Source organism: Abrus precatorius, unplaced genomic scaffold (assembly GCF_003935025.1).
Source record: "Abrus precatorius isolate BTA unplaced genomic scaffold, Abrus_2018 Scaffold11, whole genome shotgun sequence".
Taxonomy (NCBI): Eukaryota; Viridiplantae; Streptophyta; class Magnoliopsida; order Fabales; family Fabaceae; genus Abrus; species Abrus precatorius.
In genome coordinates this window covers 2,509,124-2,528,945 of record NW_020874303.1, presented here as the reverse complement: position 1 = coordinate 2,528,945, position 19,822 = coordinate 2,509,124, and the positions used below count along the sequence as shown (strand labels likewise).

At 27.3% G+C, this 19,822-nt stretch overlaps 2 protein-coding genes across 6 annotated transcripts; one reads left to right on the top strand and one right to left on the bottom strand.

The window, feature by feature from the left end:
• Positions 1–3,584: 3,584 nt before the first annotated feature.
• Positions 3,585–5,441, top strand: LOC113854307 (transcription factor MYB97). The gene is made up of 3 exons (XM_027485244.1): positions 3,585–3,953; positions 4,158–5,043; positions 5,158–5,441. The coding sequence occupies exons 1-3, from the start codon at positions 3,585–3,587 to the stop codon at positions 5,439–5,441; spliced, it is 1,539 nt and encodes a 512-aa protein (XP_027341045.1).
• A 12,099-nt stretch (positions 5,442–17,540) lies between these two features.
• LOC113854882 lies at positions 17,541–19,122 on the bottom strand. Of its 5 annotated transcripts, none has more exons than XM_027486177.1 (3): positions 18,815–19,109; positions 18,624–18,693; positions 17,541–18,425 (listed from the first exon to the last, which is right to left on the bottom strand). In XM_027486177.1, the coding sequence occupies exon 3, from the start codon at positions 18,413–18,415 to the stop codon at positions 17,798–17,800; it is 618 nt and encodes a 205-aa protein (XP_027341978.1). In that variant the 5' UTR covers positions 18,416–18,425; positions 18,624–18,693; positions 18,815–19,109; the 3' UTR covers positions 17,541–17,797. The 5 variants fall into 5 exon arrangements, with proteins under 5 accessions (XP_027341978.1, XP_027341981.1, XP_027341980.1 ...); XM_027486180.1 differs by having other exon boundaries at positions 17,651–18,425; positions 18,619–18,693; positions 18,815–19,122; XM_027486179.1 differs by having other exon boundaries at positions 17,653–18,425; positions 18,624–18,696; positions 18,815–19,111.
• Positions 19,123–19,822: the final 700 nt, after the last annotated feature.

The window sequence follows — 19,822 nt, the reverse complement described above, 5'->3', positions numbered from 1 at the left end:
AGAGTACTATATTAACAAAAAATATTCTAATATTTAGAGTTTTTTATTGTTAGTAAATGATGATTTTTTATTTTTATTTTGTTGGTAGTGATTGAACACTTCTCTTACATACATGTATTTTAACACTCATCTTGGATGTCTACACTAGACACCCACTATTTTTGGGTGTTAAACTATTATTTTATAATTATTTTATATTATTTGTATTATATTAATATTATTTAAACTCTTTTATACACATAAATAATTTTAAAAAATTATTTCGATACCAAAATATATTAGGTTTCTAATGTAAACATTTATTTTGGGTGTTAAAGACTAGTTCACACTTTCTCCACACCATTTGGTTGATATTCCTCTGTGACATGGATTGTGGACACATTTTCTAAGAGACATTTATAGAATCTTTTATGACAATCAACCATGGTGTTAATTATAATCTTCAACGATTAACCTGATATTAGGATTGGCTAATATTTCTAAGATATATATCACATCAAATGACAAAGCCAAAAAGCTAGTTACCTCTCTCTTTAGTGAAATTTTTGTAAAATAAAGAATTAATAAATAAATAAATATTTTTTGAAAATTTTTAATTTAATTTCTTTAAATTTAAAAAAAAAGTATTTTAAATTTTTATACTATTTTTTTATATAAAAACTTTTTTAGAAGTTTCCTCAATATATATATAATGCGCAAATAAATATATTTTTCTGTTCAATAGTAAAAAATAATAAATAAAATCCAAAATAGTGAAAATATGTAAAAAACAGGTTATCTTATAATTATTTATAATCTTAAATGAAACAAAAGAAACACAAAATTTATATATAAACATAATATTTATTTAAATACACTATCCCTTTTCAGGATCAAATGTATATAACTTTATTCTAATTTAATGTGATAAAAAAAAAATTATATAACCATAAAATGTACTACAATGGTATGTTAAATTTTAAATATTTTAATTTAACATACAATTGCAACAATTTAACAATATTTTAAATTGCTCTACATGGTATGAATATAATTATCAGTTATGTGAATATTTGATATTCTGAAATATAATAACATTATCAATTTAATGATTATTCAAATCCTTTTATATCCCGTAATTAATGCTCTCTCTCTATCATTAATACCTTGTATGTTGCCTGATAATTTGAAATTTTTAGAAAATTGTTAAAAACTTAACCAAAATATATAGTGAGTTGGTTAAAAGAAATATAAACAATGAAATAGCAATGTCACGATCACATGGACTATTTTAGATATCATATAGTATAAATTAATAGATAGTAAATTATGACAATATTTAATAATAAGCACCTTTTATTTTGCTTACAATTGACAAATGTTGCGTAAAAGTTCAAATTCATTTATTTTAGCACATGTTTAGATCAATGAAAAATGATAGAACGGATTCAAATATATTAAATAGAATGGAGTAAAATGAAACATAATGAAGTAAATATTACATTTTATTATTAGTTAGATATATTATAACCCGAATGAAATACATTTTTCATTCAATTGTTTGGAAATCAACAAAATGGAATAAAATATTTTTATTTATATTATTATTCTGTAGTGATATTAGAACTTTATAAATATGGGTTAAAGATACACTAGTAATTTAATAATTATGGAAATAAAATTAATTAAAATTTATTTTCTAAATTGGGAGAACAAAAGTGAGAAATTTAAATAAAAAGGGATGGAATTCATCGTATAAAATATAATCTCATTCTATTAATATTTAATCAATTCGAACAATGAAAGCATTTAAAGTATCATTTTATTTCATCTCTTTTCACTAATTCAAACTCTAAGCTACTAAATTTATTGAAAATGACAACGCTAATTAATATCTTTATGCATTAAATTTAATTGTTCATATTTAATTTCTCTAATTTTTAAAATGCTAAAATTATTATTTTTTATTGTATTTTATATTTTTAGTTAATATTTTTTATTTATACAAATTAATAAAATGTCATATTTTCATTATATTTTTATTGGTTATTGAATAGAATTTTAGAGTGAATAACTAATAATTTAGAAAATTAGAGAGACTAAATGTGAATAATTAAAACTAAAACAACTAAAATTATTTATACATTAAAAATAGGAATCAAAAGTGTAATTAAAAAATATTGTTAAGAGTTAATCACATCATACTGTGAATTGTGAATCTTCTCATTTCAAATAATATAATTCTTACTTATTTTTTCTTATTTTACACGTCTCATTAATCATTTTAGGAGGGCTAAATTCGTTCTAATTATATGCCATAAAATCCTAAAAGAAGAAAAAGGTAATTGTGATTTATTTTTCTTTTCCCTTTTGATGACAATGCAGTTCCATATATCTAATCTTGCATGTAAAGTGTTCACATAATTTTAGCCAATATGTTGCTTTATTTCTTATAATGGCAGCTGTGCCTTATGTATTACAGATAATTGGGCAGGTGCACCTTTATGAAAAAAAAAGTGTATAATTAAGTAAAAAATAATTTAAAGTTTTTAAAAATTTTAAAAAATGTATCATTCTTTAGAAAAAAAAAATGAATCAAAAACTTTATCTATGACAATAAATTTTTCTCTAATTTAACATGCAAGAATAGTTTTTTAAATATGCATTTGTATGACAAAAGTAATCGTGCAACCATTTAACATTAATTAGTATAAAGTATACATAATTACATGGAAGACGCTTATAAAGAGAACTTCTATAATTTAACATTCCAACTCAGTTTCATGGCACCTTAAATGGAACACATAGGACTATGGTTGTCTGAGAAGTCTAAGTGCATGCCACATGTTTACACACACACATTCCAGTGTTGTGTGATGGATTTGCTATTTTTAGCAGCAATCTTTGTAGCCCAAAAAATCCTGGCTTGTCTCTTCTGTTCAATTACCACATTTTCCTTTTATAGCAGCAAAAAAATTTGAGTTGTTAAAAAGTGCACATTACAGGTAGGACTACGAAGAAAATGCATGCATGTACAATTCACCACCACTGGTTCCAAGAGTTTTTCGGAAACGCAATTTTAGCACTTCCTCTAAATTGGTCTCTTCAAAAACCACTGTGAAAACAAAGAACCCTCATTCAGTTTATGTTTATTCATTCTGTTGTCATCTTCTCAACCACGCTCCTCCACTCTTCACCACCGTAGTTCCAATCACCAGCCGCCGCCGCCGCCTTCATAAATAACTTGAATTTCAAGTTACAACCTTTTCTCTCTTCCCAACCTCTAAGCCTAAACTTTCCATTTACATAGTACCAATTTTATTCTTTAGATTTTGCTTAGACATTGATAAACACATACCATTTTATTTGATTCTGATTTATAAATATTTGAACAGGGTTGGTATCACTTGACATTTATTTTATTTTATTAGACATTGTCTCAAAGAGGGAGAGAGGGATATATATATATATATATATATATATATATATATATATATATATATATATATTATTTTGGAACATAGTTTATCTACCAGATTATAGAAGAAAACACAGTGAGAGAGAAAAGTTGAAAAACTAATTGCCTACTTTTGGAGGAAGGCTAGATGGAGCGTATTAATGAAGCTGCAAATTGTGAAAATGGGTTGCTTGCGATGGCCGGTGGCAATGAAAGAGGCGGCGGTGTTGGTGGTGAAGGTGGTGGAAACGTGGAAGAGGTGACTCTTAAAAAGGGTCCTTGGACAACCACAGAGGATGCTATTCTAATAGATTATGTAACAAAGCATGGTGAAGGAAATTGGAATGCGGTGCAAAGGAACACAGGGCTTAATAGATGTGGGAAGAGTTGTAGACTCAGATGGGCTAATCATTTAAGGCCCAATTTGAAGAAGGGTGCTTTCTCCCCTGAGGAAGAGAAGCTCATTGTTGAGCTACATGCACAATTTGGCAACAAATGGGCTCGAATGGCTGCTTTGGTATGCATTTATCATACACCTACATTTAACGTAGCCTCTAATGTACATGACATGTCTTGATCAAATATAGTGTGTATATATCTCTTTTCTAATATGATGTCTATTGGGACAAAGGTAGATACAAAATTTGAACACTTTTAAGTTAAAATTTAACATAAGATGGTACATTCCATGACTTCGATTTTTATTTGTTGTGTGCCGTAGTTACCTGGAAGAACAGACAATGAAATCAAGAACTACTGGAACACAAGGATCAAGAGGCGCCAGAGACAGGGTCTTCCTCTCTATTCAGATGACCATGATCATCATTCACCATCCACACCCACCAACACCTCTTCCCCATGTGTCACCCCAACAGGATCAAACCCCAACACTGCCCCAAAGTTTGAGTTTTTAAACCAACATCAACACCACCCTCTATCTCCAACTGCACCACATCATTATTCTCCTCTCACTTCCCCTCTCCAACATAGACCACCCTCAAACTATAATTCACCTCACACTTTCTTAGACCCTTCGCCTCTTCCACTATCCTCATCTTCACCTTCCCCTCTCTCCTTCACATTCCAAAGACCTGCACCAGTTCTATGCACTCCTCTTCGCTTCAAGCGCTACCGTTCCACTCCAAGTTACAACCTCCAAGCCCCTTCCATCACCCCTTTTTCATCTTCACTCTCTGATCCTACTTTGACTACCCATTTAACTGATCCTGAAGGTTTCAGGTTCCCAAGTTCAAGTTTTTCTCAGTTTTTTCAACCCAATTTGTTAGACTCCGATCGAGGGGTTTCTTCTTCTTCCTCTTCCTCTTCAATTTTCCCGACCAAGTTTGAACTCCCTTCAAATCATTTCTCAAAACCACTACTCCAAGAGCAAGATATTAAGCTTGATATTGAGTTCAATGATCCTGCTTTTCAAACCAGTAGTGGCTTGCTTGAGGATCTTCTCTTGGAGGCTCAAGCACTGGCTTCTGGCCAGAACATAAAGAAACGAAGTTACTTGAGTTTGAATGAAGGAAATGATGTGTTTGATGGGTGCCAAAGCTTTGAGGACTTGCCACTTAGTTCTGTTTATTGGTCTTCTTCTACTCCAGGTAAATTATTCCATTGATTCGTTGATTTTTGTTGCATTTTCTCTATGGTGTAAAACTTTTTTTGGTGAAGTTTAATAAATTTATCAATGATTCTATTTGATTGATCTATGCTAGGATCCAAACCAAAGGAAGAAGCACCAGACCTGAGCAAATTTATGAATGAGGACTTGTCATCATTGCTTACAGTACTTCCTTCTTCCAATGCTCCAGTTCAAGATTGGCATAATAACAATGCACCAGAAGCCTCCAATGTCCATTCCTCTGGTAGTGTCATGACAGATGACAATTTTGGACTTGACATCAAACCCATAGCTTCTTTGTTTCCTCTTACCAACACAACTAACCATAATGAAAACCCTGGTTGCTACACTTGGGACAATTTACCTGGACTCTGCTAAGGTTCATTCAGATTGAAATAGTTTCAAAGTTGTGTATCAAGATAATTTTGGAAGCTATTTGTAATTTTAATAAAGTTTGGTGTTTGATCCAAATGATATCAATTGTTGTTTGAAACCGTTAGGGTAGACATTAATTTTGTTTGATTTCACCCCTTAGGATCTATTGGATTTAAGTTTATTATTGTAATTTAATGTTAGGAGACATGCTGAATGTGAAAAAAAAAAAAACTAATTAAGCTAAATTATGTTACCTTAATAGTTTAAATATAATTAGTTTAGTAGTAAGTGGAATTCACTAATGTTTTATTTAAAAATAAATATACATATAATTTAATAATTAAAGAATAAAATTTTAGATTTTGTAAATAATTATATATATAATTAAATTATTATAAAAAATATTTTTTAAAAGAATTATTTTGACTTAATTTTATTGTTACAAATAATACGTATCAAAGTGATAAAAATTTAATAGAATTAAATAATTTTAAAATATAATTTATTTTCAAATACTTTTATCATAGTGTTAAATGTTTTAATTAAATGTTAATAATTATTTTTTATTAATAATTTTAAATTTAAGAGATAAGATTTATAAAAGTAAATTTTAAATTTGATAAAATAAAAAACTTAAGATAACTTTTGGAAATATAAAAATAAATATTTTCAAAAATATATAAAAATTTATATAAAGTAAAAGAAAAGTGTTAACTAAGTTTTCTGTGTCTTTGGAGCTTCTCACTGGTTAGATCTCTCTTATTATGATGATTTTTAATTTCTAATTTTCTAATAAAATAAATAATATCATACTACTCTTTAATACATTCTTTGAAATCAAATGAGTTAATTAGGTTGGCTGAATATCGTGGTTTTAAAAGAGTTGTAAATTTTTTTTTAAGGAATTTACTTTTAATACCATGTCAATATAAAAACTTTTATACTATCAATCAATCAAATCAAAATACACAATAAATATGAATACATTAATATATATATATATATATATATATATATATATATATAATAAAAGTAACATATCTCATTTGAAAAAAATAAACGTTTCATGTATTTATTAACTAATATAATAAAAAATATTATAATATGATATACGACATATAATTTTAAAGATTCAGGTCAAGATTATTAGTTATTTTTCTTAACTAGCTATACCATTTAATTACTGATTTTTTTTTAATTTACCTCTTATTTAAGGTATCCTATCCAAATAAAAAAAAATTATCTAATTTTGAAATTAATTTAAATATAAGTTATTTAATTTTATATTATAAAATAACATTTCATTATAGAAAATGTGTGAATTACACTTTTTTTGTAATAATTTTAATTTTTATGTACACTTTTATTAATTATGTTCTAAATTTTAGAAATTTAAATTATTGATTCAGTTTTCTTTATTTTTTTATATAATTTTCATAAATATAGATTTTTATATTTATAAAATTATCTTTATTTTTAATTTTTAATTTAAAGTTTAATTTTAAGATCTTTATCTCTTAACTTTATGATTATATATATATATATATATATATATATATATACAAACTATTGATATTTAATTACTTTTTTTACACTGTACAATAGAAATATAATTTTTTCTATAATTATTAAATTATATATATTTATTCTAAAATAAAATATGTTTATTGTACATGCTATTAAAATAGTTTTAGAAAATAAGGTAATCTCATTATTTAATGAATAAATATAATAAAAATAAAAATTAAATATTACATAAATTAATATTTAAATTTTGATTTATTTATGTTAATTATATAATTATGTATAACTGATATGTATATATATATATAATGATAGTTTCATTATTTAATGAACGAATACGATAAAAAAAATCAAATATGTCATAAATTAATATTTAAATTATGATTTATTTATGTTAATTACATAATTATGTATAACTGGTATATATTTAATGATATTTTCATTATTCAATGAATGAATATAATATAATATAGTTTTAGAAAGAAAAAAATAGTCTCATTATTTCATAAATTAGCTTCTTTTTTTTTTAAATGTCAAAATAATTTTTAAAAATAAATAAATTACAAAAAGTATTAGAAAGTTTGTTAAAGGGAATATATTATTAAGATTTCTTTTTTCAGCTTTCAATGCTTTTATGAACAATAGGATCAGACTTATTATTTATAAGAAAGAATTATTTTTAATATTACTCATTAGCTAATTAATAACTATATTTCATATTAATTTTCAAAATTTATTAAGAATTGAAAATGTTAGTATAAGAATTTTTTAAAAATATTTTAAATTAATTTATTTTATATCTGAAATAAAAAATAATTGTTAAACAATATAAGTGTTGGCCTTATTTAGGAAGGAGCCTACGGCCTTAGTATCTATTGAAGTGCACACGCTAAAAGTAATAAATATTAGCTTTTTGTTAAAATTTGTAATATTTAATATTATCTATGTATTCAACTCATTAATATTTTATACTTTTAATTAAAAATTTAATTTTTTAATATCCTTAATATATTTAAAGAATTTATAAATTTAATAAATATAATATTTAATGCTTTATTAATATTATAATGCATTCAAATTTAAATCAAATTTAACTCAATTATGTTTTAGGAGTTAAAAATAATTTAAAATTCAAATATTAAACATCTCTTACATTATTCTAATATAATATATTTTATAAAATTTATAATGATAATTATTCCATCTTTTCATATGTATGCTAATCTCATCAGATATATCTTGCATAAATCTTGCATAAGATAACACATATAGATATTTTAGTTAATTTGGAAGTTTTTTTGTGCTGTCAAAGATTGAGTCTCACTTTATACTGTATTATTTCTCAGAGATGCTAAAGAAATTTCATAATTGATATTACAAATTTTTTTCTTTTATTTGTTTTTTCACTTTTCCTTGCCAAAAAAGTTTAATATTTTTAACTGCATATAATTTTTAATTACTAATGTACCTTAAATTTACCTCTCATTTAAAGTATCTCAGCTAATTAAAAAGGAAATTATCTAATTTTTAAGGATTTTCGGTACAAAAAGATTCATGAAACAGAAATATCAGTTACATAATTAAGAACAAAGAAAATATTAATATTACATTATATTGTAAATCAGAATCCTGACAAACTCAATCTTCTATAAATTTTCTTCCCAAACTCAATCTTCTATCTGATAGATCTATGTGATCGTTACAAAAGGATGCTCAACTGTGAAACTTTTTAAGTGCTCGACCCGTCTTGGTATTCTTCTTTCTCAATCTTACTTTTTTTTACACTCACCGGGTCGAAACGTTTCTGTTTTCTCTTTTTCAATACTTTGATCAATTGAAATTATTGTTACTCATTGCTTGAATGACTTAGATAAACCCTTTTTCCAATCTTTCATTATTGAATTTCTTGTACAATGATTAAATGAATTTGTATCCTAACAGACACACATGGAGCTCATAGGAAGAGAGAAAAGGCCAAAGAATCAATGTCTTCCTCCACCACAACACTACCCTTGGCTTCTATATTTCAATGGCAATGGTGAAGAAAAGAATCAAACTTTCTGCAGCATATCAGATCCAACCAAAACATACTCAAGAAGTATTCCAGAACTATCCACATCAAATCTATGGACTGTACAACATGGTTGGTGCCTTTTGGAAGATATCAAAGGAAGTTTTAGCCATTTATTTCTATGGAACCCCTGCAACCTTCAGAAAATAGAGCTTCCACACCTTAAACACAAGGGCATTAGTGATTGCATTTTATCATCCTCTCCAGCAGCAAGTGATCAAGTTTGCTCCATATTCTTATTCTCTTACTATGACACTAAAACTAAATCTGCTTCAATATACTACTGTGAACTTGGAAATAAGCGATGGACCCAAGTAAACTATCATAAGAACCTTGCAAGGACTTTAGCCATAGAGGATCCCAACTTTGGCAAGTATGGTTTTCTTGTTAACCCAGTTTACCGCAATGGTTGCATATATGCAGAATCAACTTCTGGCAGTGTTCTAGTAGTGATAGAGAAACATGCACCTAATGACCTTAGAATTAAGTCCACAAGTGTTTTGGTGTCGAACTTTATACGAACTAGGTATGACATGAAACTCCAGTTGTTAGAATCAAACAATGAACTGTTTCGAATTGGAATTCTGTTTTCAGAAGATGAGGTTATTGCTGTTGTTGTTCATAGATTAGATTTTGGTCAAATGATGTGGGGAAAAGTGGAAAGCCTCAATGACAGAGTCATTTTTCTATCATGTTATCACCATCCCCCTTTTGCTATTGAAGCAATGGATCCAGAAGCTGAAGGGGGTCGCATTTATTTTGTTTTACGACCCAATGGCCTTCTCTATATTTACAACATTGAAGATAATAGTCTTATGGTCTCTCAGCATTTCTCAAATTTACCCAAAAACCAGTCCAGTCCTGGATGGTGGTTCATGCCAGATCTAAGGTAATATGTTTTGTTTACTTATTTTATAAATTATCATTGCATAGATATCAAAATCAAATAAAATTAGTGTCGTCCCATATTTGTCCAAAATACAATGAGATTTTCTAAACTTTGAACTGTTGATATTAAATTTGGGTATGTTTCATGTAATAAAGTAAAATGATGTGTATTTTTGTTGTGTAAATTATGTAGGATAACGGATTCATTGAAAGAAGAAAAAGGAAGAGCTCAAATCACAGGAAAAGAGAGTAGGGTTGATATATATTCAAAGGAGATTGAGGGCAGAGCAAGAAATGGATTTAAACTTCCTTTAGATATGGTGGAAAAGATTTCAAAACATCTTAATATACATGATTATTTGCAATTTCGAGCTACTAGTAGACTCTTACGTTTAGGAGCACCACCAATTCAATGGAGATCAACCTATTCAATGTCAAGATTTGATGATAAATCATTGACACCACTATTTGTGTGCATGGAAAAAGACAATGTCTTAACAACTGTGCATCCAAAGCATGGTCTCAAGTACAAATATAGCATTAATTTGCCCCAAGTCCTATCAGATTGCACAATTAGATATTCAAAAGATGGGTGGCTATTAGTATCAGTAAAAGCATTTTATTCATTTTTCTTCAATCCCTTTACAAAAGAAGTGTTACCACTTGCATATGGACCTACAGAAACAAGGAACATTGGCTTTTCACACACCCCAACCTCTTCACAATGTGTGGTCGTTGAGTTGCATCATTTTGAAAAAAGAAAGTTCCATCATTTTGAAAGATCTCCCAGAATGATGGCATTTACTACTCACCTTGGGGATAACGAATGGTATGATTACTTGTTCGAAAATGAAGATTTCCCTCTCAGTAACACGAGCCCTGTCGTGCACAAAGGAGCATTTTACCTTCTTAGCATAGAAGGAAAGTTGGGAGTCCTAAAAATGGAAAGAGAAGATGAAGATGAAGCAAATTGGAAAGAACTTAGGCCTCATGCTCCATGCACTGATTACTACAGGAGTTTTTTGGTAGAATGTGATGGCAATCTCTTGTCAGTGTTTGAAGGCCATTTTGGAAAGTGGGTACGTGTTTTCAAGTTGAATGAATCTACAATGACATGGGTCAGAGTTGAAAGTCTTGGAGATTACATGCTTTTTGTTGGTAATACATCATCATTTTCTGCAGTAGCAAACATCCCTGGAATGGAAAATAAAATCTATTTTTCTAGATTCTGTGATCAGAACATTGTGTTTTATTCACTGGAAACAAACAAGTATCAAACCTTTGGTAATGAGGAAGAAGTCAATTTTCATCGAACAAGAGAACATCTTAACAGCACTTGGATTCAACCAAAGTGGCACTGAGCATTTCAATTCTGTAGAACAGTGACTTATTTGGAAAATATAGATTTAGTTACAAATTTTATTTGTTATTCTTTTGCTGCGTAGAGAATATTTTGTTTCCATGTCATTATTGTTACATTTTTGCTTGGTGTCTTTTATCCATTTATGGTTTCTATATTTTCTCTGTGAATTTTGTCTAATTTCCATATTCCTATTGAAAGCAAATCTACATGACGTAACTAAGACTATATATAATTTATTTAGTTAGCAAGTTTTTATAATTTTTTGATAAATAAAAAATAGACCATAGCTTTTAAAATATTAATTTTTAAAAACAATATAAAGAACCGTTTAGCTCTTGAGAGTTTACTTATTTTTACTCTTCAATTTTTTTAAGTACTTACTTTTCATATAATTAAAACTCTACATATGTATATTAATCTCATTATCTTTTTTTATTTTCTTAATAATTCCTTACTTTTTTTTTCTATTTTTTATTCTAATTAAATTTTGATAAGATTATAAATAACCATTAAAATATAATATATTTGTTAATTATTAAATAACTAACGATATTTAATTAATTTTTTTTCTATCCCGTCTTTTAACTTCTAAGGGTCCATTTGGTTGGTGGATCGAAATGGATATGATATGATAAGTTTTTATTATATTTAATATTTGCAGATTTGGTTAAAGAAAAAATATGATATAAATATGTAAAAAATAATAAAATTATTTTTTATTTATATTTATTAAATTAAATTTTAATTTATTATTTTTATAAATTATTTATTGTTAATTTATAAAAAATATATAAAAAATTTAATAATTTTTAATTTAAAAGATACATAAGAATAAAAAGGAGAGAGAGGAGAGAGAAAAGAGAGGGAATAAAACAAATTAAATACATTTTAAGAAAGACAATTACTATTATTTTCTTCCTCTTTAAAAAATAGGATAAGTAATAAAATAAACTAATCCTATTATTTTGACTTAGCAAACATTTGATATTTTATTCTATCTAGTCTTATCTTAGCTACCAAACAAGTTTTAGGAGTTATAGATGATAAGGTTCTATTTATTTTGATTTAACATTAATGATATTACTACTTTTTATTAATATTAATAATAAAATTAATTTATGCAAAATATTTGTACATATATTTTTGGTAAAAAAACACACGATACAATTAATCAATTAATAAATATATGTATTATTTCTTTATATATCTGTTAGTAATTATTCACTAAAATTTTGCTAAAATTTTAAAAGTAATAAGTCAATTTCAATTATATTGTTACTGCAAATTATTTTAATTATCAGTATAATACATCTACTCAAAAATATTTAATAAAGTAATAATAATAATAATAATAATAATAATAATAATAATGTATTAATTTATTTGTAATTTAAAAAAAATAAGTCAATATTATTATAATTTTATAATGATAATATTTTTTATTAATTAATTTTAAATTTGATTAAGGGTAATAAACATTAATTAGAAAAAATGTCTACAATATTCTATGTCTAGAAATATAATTTTGAAATATATTATTCTTTATAATATAGTTAAAAGATCAATGGTGATATGAAATACATTAAAATTTGAGGAATGGAGAGTATCTATTGCAGTGACTACAAAATTTGAAGGGGGTTTTCTGGTTACTATGGTAGAACGTGTAAATAGAAGAGAAGGAGGTTGTGAAAGAGATAAATAAAAAATTAAAGTTTATATTAATTTTTAAATTTTTTTAATAATTGATCAATAATAATAAATTATCATTCTCTAACTCTATTTACATGAAAAAAGTTAAACTGGAATATAATTTTGTCAATACCAAAAACAAAAACGAATGACTTAGTCATGAATTATATCTATTTAACCTCTAAATAATACCTTGAATACATTAAGAGTCTAAAGCTTAATAATGCAAATATATTATAATAAAATAAAATGCATGTAAATGTAAAAAAGAAAGTCAAAAATTTGAATCAAATATTAAAATTTTAATTAAAGGAAAAGGAGCTTTCAAGGAAAAGAAAGACTAGAATTGGAGAGGTAGAATATTAAAAAGAAACTATGGTCAAAATACTCATCTTCTCGTACGGTGGGTCATAAGTATGGTATTGCATAAATATGAAAAAAAATATTAAGTAAGATACTTATCGTTAGTGAATCTTGACTTTTATAAATATACACAAATATTTGTTAATATTAAGTGTTAAATTTAACCAATAATTGAATATTTTATATTATCTCCATAATATGTATTTCAAATTTTATATAATTTATTTATTAGTAGAAATGATATTAAAAAATTAATATTTAATTATATCTTAAAAAAATATAATATTTTTTAAAATAAAGTAATGTAATGAAGTGTATATTAATTTTGTTTTTGCATAAGGTTTTATAAAATTGATCTGCTTGATAAAAATATTTAAGATAAAAATATTCAAATTAGTAGTAATATTGATTAATCTTAAATGGAAGAATTTTTTAAAAGTGATTTTAAGGATTATTTTTTTAATTGCATTAAGTGATTTTTTTTATAAAATGTATTTTTAATTTAATTTTTCATTATTTTTGTTTTATTTAATATTATAAAGTTTTTATCATTAATAAGTATAATATTTACTCTTTTTAAATTTCTAATTTTTTTAAAAATTTAAAAATTTATATATTTAATTGAAAAATTTAAATTTAATGATACAAAATGCAGGGGAAAAAAAACCAGTAATGTGAAAATCTCACTTAAAAGAATACGTATCTTATTTGTTCCAAGGTTTTAATATGACAATAAAATGTCACATTTTAAGTTTAAATTACTTTCAGTTGCTGATCTTTTAATACCAAACAACTATATCTTATAATTCAATCTCATTTTAAGCGATAAAATGTGACAAATCTCAGATAAAACTTGCAATAATACTTACAAATTTACAGCAAAAGTTAGTTTTAATGAGGAAAAAAAATCTCTAACCCAATCTCTCACCAGCCATTACCAAACTGGCTTAAGAAAATCTTTGTTGAACCGAAGCTTGAGAATTATATTTACTAATGATAACATTATATTACAGCCATTAATTCAATCATTGGGTGCATCATGTTTTACATTGTAACATACTAAAAATAACGTTTCCAACGTATATATGTTCTCCACTTTATGAGGTTATGGTGCTTTTTAGCTAAATAGATTAGACCCTAATCAATCATAAGTGTCTTTTGCATTTAATAATCCGTATGAAACTGAAACAATGGGCACTAATTTGGATCTTTGAAAGTCAAGAATGATCATGCATTGCGTATGTGTAAGAGCTTCTATGGAATTGATCTTTATTTTTATGGAGATCAACATTTAGTGTTGACAGAGACTAGTCGATCTTTTCTCCTCTTCCCTTTATCACATATCATTAGATAATAAACCTTGTTCTTTTCAACAATAATTAAAGACAATTAGTTGGTGGCATGTCTCTCTCAATTTCCCACACTATGTATAATTCAATAATTGTACAACTGCAACACAGTTAAGTTATTTGAGTTATTATAATGCATGTTTCATCTAAATTGGCTTTACAGTGAGTAGAGTTTTAACTTTAATCACACAAATTTTATTCAAATTTATATTATTTCAAATTCACTTTTGTTAACATCATTTTAAGAATTTAAAAGTAATAAACTTTTGCTCAAAATTATCATAAATATTAATCACTATTACAAAAACTACAAATATAAACAGATTTTATGGACAAATTTTAAATGATTATAAACGAATTTTAGTGTTACAGATAAATTTATAGATGAATAAATTATATCTGTAATTTTGGTGTCGGTAATTTATATAGACAAATTTTTAAATTTGTCTGTAATTTATAGATAGAAAAATCTACCTGTAAATTTATAGACAAATTTTTTTTATCTATAAATCCGTTTATAAATTTAGAGATAGATTTGAAACCAGAAAGCATCTTAAACATTACGATACGAGCTAACAGGAGTTAGTTGCTAGCTACAAGCCCTTTAGCTCCTTTATCATCCGTGCTCCTGACTCGAGGATCACTCACTTGCTTGACCTGACCCGTTCGCTCACGTTAAGAAGCTCTCTCTTGGGTTAGGACTCTTGGTTTGACTCTCTGGCCCTTCCTCTCACTTTTTGGGCTAACAGAAGGGCCAATGAAGAAGAGATCGTTCCTGCTCCACACCCGTGGTTCAGTCACTAGCTTAGGAAGTAACTTATTAGCAACACTTTCCCTGCGGGGCTAGTACACTCTTTCCCTCTGAGGGAGTTACCAAAAGTGGTTAGTATTCGCTCCTTCCCCTCAGCCGAGAGTAAAGAGCTAACTTAAATGTCTTAAGTGGTTGTGGAAACTAAGTGTTAAATCTTCAGTGGTTAGATCCATCTATCATAAATATATTTATTACAGATAGATTTTACTCTAAAATTATAGGCGGATTTTTTTGCCTGTTATAATTAATTTATAACAATTATTTCGTTCATAGTTCTTATATCACTTCATCAAACGCATCTTCTATTATTTTTCTCATCTTATTCTTCACTTCTCCAAAACAACACTTCTCATTCTCAAACACTTTGTTTCCCTCACACTCCAACACTTATTCTTCTTCAGCTCCAACCTTATTGTATCTCCGTAACTCCCACCTTTCTTTAATTTGATACATTCACAGTGACTCTCCCTCCTTCATTATTGCTAAGTCCACTGTAGATTTCAACCTCCTCCTGAACCGCAAGATGTTCAAAATTGATACATTCTCTCGTATGATCCATCTGTAATAAACAATTTATAATAAATAAGTATATATCCTACACCAAAAATAAAAAAATAAAATCAATTAAAAGTTTGAGTATAATACCATAAATATAATGACGTAATTTGTTTGCAAAATGGAAGCTCAAATCAGTAACAATGTGCATAAAAGCGAAGATACTAGAGAGAGATTAGAGAGAGAGAGAGGAAAATAGATAAATGAAGAAGGAGAAGACGCGCTTTTATACTATTTTGTATATTATAGACGAATTTTTCCATTATAAGTGTATTGATTAAATGTAACGTTTTATTAATTGACTTATAAATAAAAAAATCCATCTATAACTCTATTTATGGAATACTGTGTCTCATTTATGCATTTACAGACAGATTTTATTTATATAATTTGTGCCTAATATTTTTCGTTTTAGTTTCAAATTACAAATAAAAAAATCAATCTGTAAAATTCATTTGTAAAATTATAGACTAATTTTTTGGTATGTAAATTTATCTATAAAATTACAGACAAATTTTTTTATTTATAATACAGAAAGAAAAAAAATTATCTATATTTACAAATGAATTTTTTCTATCTATAATACAGATGAATTTACAAATGAATTTATCCAAAAATTTAAAAAAAAATCTATTTTTTTTTAAATTTAAAATCTATAAATTTATCTATATTAAAGATAAAAAAAATTCATCTATGAAAAATTATCTGTAATTCACGCATTTCTAAAAGTGAATGTTAATATTTTCTTTTAAAATTTACCTATACTAGTGAATTTTTTTTAGAGCTGGTATATATAAAATCACTGAGTTTTGAGTCATTAAGAGCATAGGTACTACACAAATTAGTTCAGTACTATTAATTCCAGTTCAGTTGGGTCACGAGTTATTCAATCAAGCTACAGATTTTACTTTTTCTTTTGGTTCTTATTTCCTTCTGATCCAACTAACACACCATTACGTGGCTTTTATTCAATTATATATGTCTTCTAACCCAAGAAGAAGAAAAAAGAATTAGAGGTGTCAAAGATTTGGACAAGACTATTTTGTCTCTAGAAAGAGTACACAAAAGTGAATTTACGCTAAATTTTACTATGTAAAGTGCATCATGATTTCAACTAAGATGTAAAGGTAAAATATAACTTTGCTTCTTTAATTCGGAAGCAAATTCAATTTATACTTTTTTTCCCCTCAAGATCTAGGGAATAACTTGGGACAATTATTATGGCAATGGTCTCAAACACTTTTGTGCTTCTAAATGATTAATGGCTTTATGATTCAATTTTAATAATTAACCCGACACATCCTTCATTGTTTCTGCATGAATGCTCTAAACAATATAAAAGCCAAAAGGTACAAAATTTCACATAACTCCATTTTAAATCAACTTTTATGTAAGTAGTTATATAAGAAAAGAAAAATTACAAGTTAAAGTCAATTTTACTTCAAGCTTAAGGAAAATTAAATGAAAGAACTTCTATAAAAATATATGAACATAAGTTGATTTGAATATATAAAAAATAATAATTTATTGTTTCTTATTCCTGAAAACACTTTTTGAGTTGCCACAACAGGATATTGAAATGAAATCACTTTTGAGTTGCCACAACCATGTCCAATCATTGTTTTTTCATGGTAAAATGCCTAAAACTAATATTTCGTACACATCCATGCACACAATCTCAATAACTAAGGAACAACTAGAACAAATCCCCCCTATACATCACAAATTTTATTAATGGAAACCCCTTCACAGTGATTCAAGGAAACCAGTTTTTGTGAGAACAGCATTCCTCACTTTGCTAAGATCCCTACCTTTGAGGGTCCTCCCAACACCTTCAAAAACTGAAAATGATGATATTTGACTCCTTGCAAGCCTTCTTGCAATAAATTCATGAGGAGGGAGCTTGGTATCATATTCATCCTCTTCCTCTTCTTCACCATCACTGTCTCCACCACCATAATTGACAAGACCAACACCATCACCTTCATCATCAACAGAATGATAGAAATCATCATAAACACCAAACCTTGAAACATTCTTAGGGGTCTTACTTTGCTTGTTCCTATAAATCTCTGACCAGTCAGGAATATTGACAGGTGCTGATTGCTGAAGAACCTTGGTTTCATGAGAGGAACTAGCACTACTATTACCACTACTAGTCCTTGGGATCATCCTTGCAGCACTTGGGAGGGTTCTAGGAACAGCGAGAGGAGAGGACCCTTTTTCCTTTGGCTTTTGAACTCCTGAAAAGTAATCAGATTTGTCCTTGATAACTGCCCAAACATCTTCTTCTTCAAAGTCTCCATCTCTCAAGGATCTCCATATCCCACTATGCTGCCTATTAAGACTATACTTATCCTCCATTAACCACTTCCTACATAACCCAAATCAGTAAAAAAAAGAATTACTAGAAATTGAATCAGAATTGGGCTTCCTCCAAACTCTATGATTGTTAAATATAATTGACGAATTAGAAGATTCAAAGATGCATACATACATAAAGAGATCTAAAAACCTGATTATTAAAAAGGATATTTAATATTCCATTAAACTAAACAATAATATACCTTACCTTGAATCAGAAGCTCAAAAGACCCAACTTTATGTTAATTCTATATTTCTTTTCTTTTCCTTTCTTTGCCCTGCAATATGGAAAAATTAGAAGTTGAAATCAGAGATGAGTCAATTTTGATTCTGATATCAGAATTTGAGGTTGACAATAAATAATAATACTAGTACTTCCCAAGTTCTAAAATTCCTTACCTCTATATGTTTGAAGGAGTCTAGTTTATGATAGGTTTTATGGAGCAGGAACACACCCCACAAGAGCTTAACACAGCAACAAGGCCCCAAGGGGCAAGAATAAGACAGACCTGACTTCTGCCCCTAGAGATCCTCTAAATGATGGATCTCTCTCTTTCCATCTATTTAACTCTTGGTACCTGAGAAGACTAACTTTTGACAAGGAAAGGTAGAGAGGGAAAGTAAATCTTTTTTACTCTCTTTATCTGAAGTTGTATCTATTGGAATCTTTTATGCAAAATAGAGGAAAGGAAATGTTGAATTTCATGTGACTTAGACCTGAATAGAAGTGGATGCTTAGTTGTTTTTGGTCATTCAAATAATAAAGTTATGTATCTTTACCTTTTTTCCTTGTGGCATTCTCAGGGCTCATGTTTCCTTTTCTGTCCATTTATAGCTTTCACAAGACCACTTGTCATGGCTAGTTCCATGTTTCACTTTCTGTCCTTCAATTTTACCATTTGGTAATTTGATGAAGAACAGAATATTGGCTTTTAATGGAACACCAAGGGTGAAAAAAACTGACTTCTTTATGGCTTGTAGTACAATTCCTAGATCCTATAGCCTATGTAAAAAGAGAAAAATATTAATTTTTAAAAAAAATTTACATAAATTTTATAATTTTATATTAAAAATATGTGTTAGTGCATGTAATAAAAATATGCAGAACACAGCAAATGAGGGTCACAGAAATGATGGGATTGGTACATGCTGTGCCTTGTGAATGGACGGCTAATAGATAAAGAGTGGTAATTGTCTAGGAAGCAGACAAAGTGTCTAAGTTTTCAACGGAAAAATACAAGTGCTATTTATTTGTATTAAAAAAATAAAATAAAATAAAAATTGCACACAATCACCTTTTGTTTTTTCTGTCTGATACCACTGTCCATAATAATGTTAATAACATAAACATACTATGAATATGCAGAGAAAGAGAAAGAAAATTGACACACGGAAAATTCTCTGACG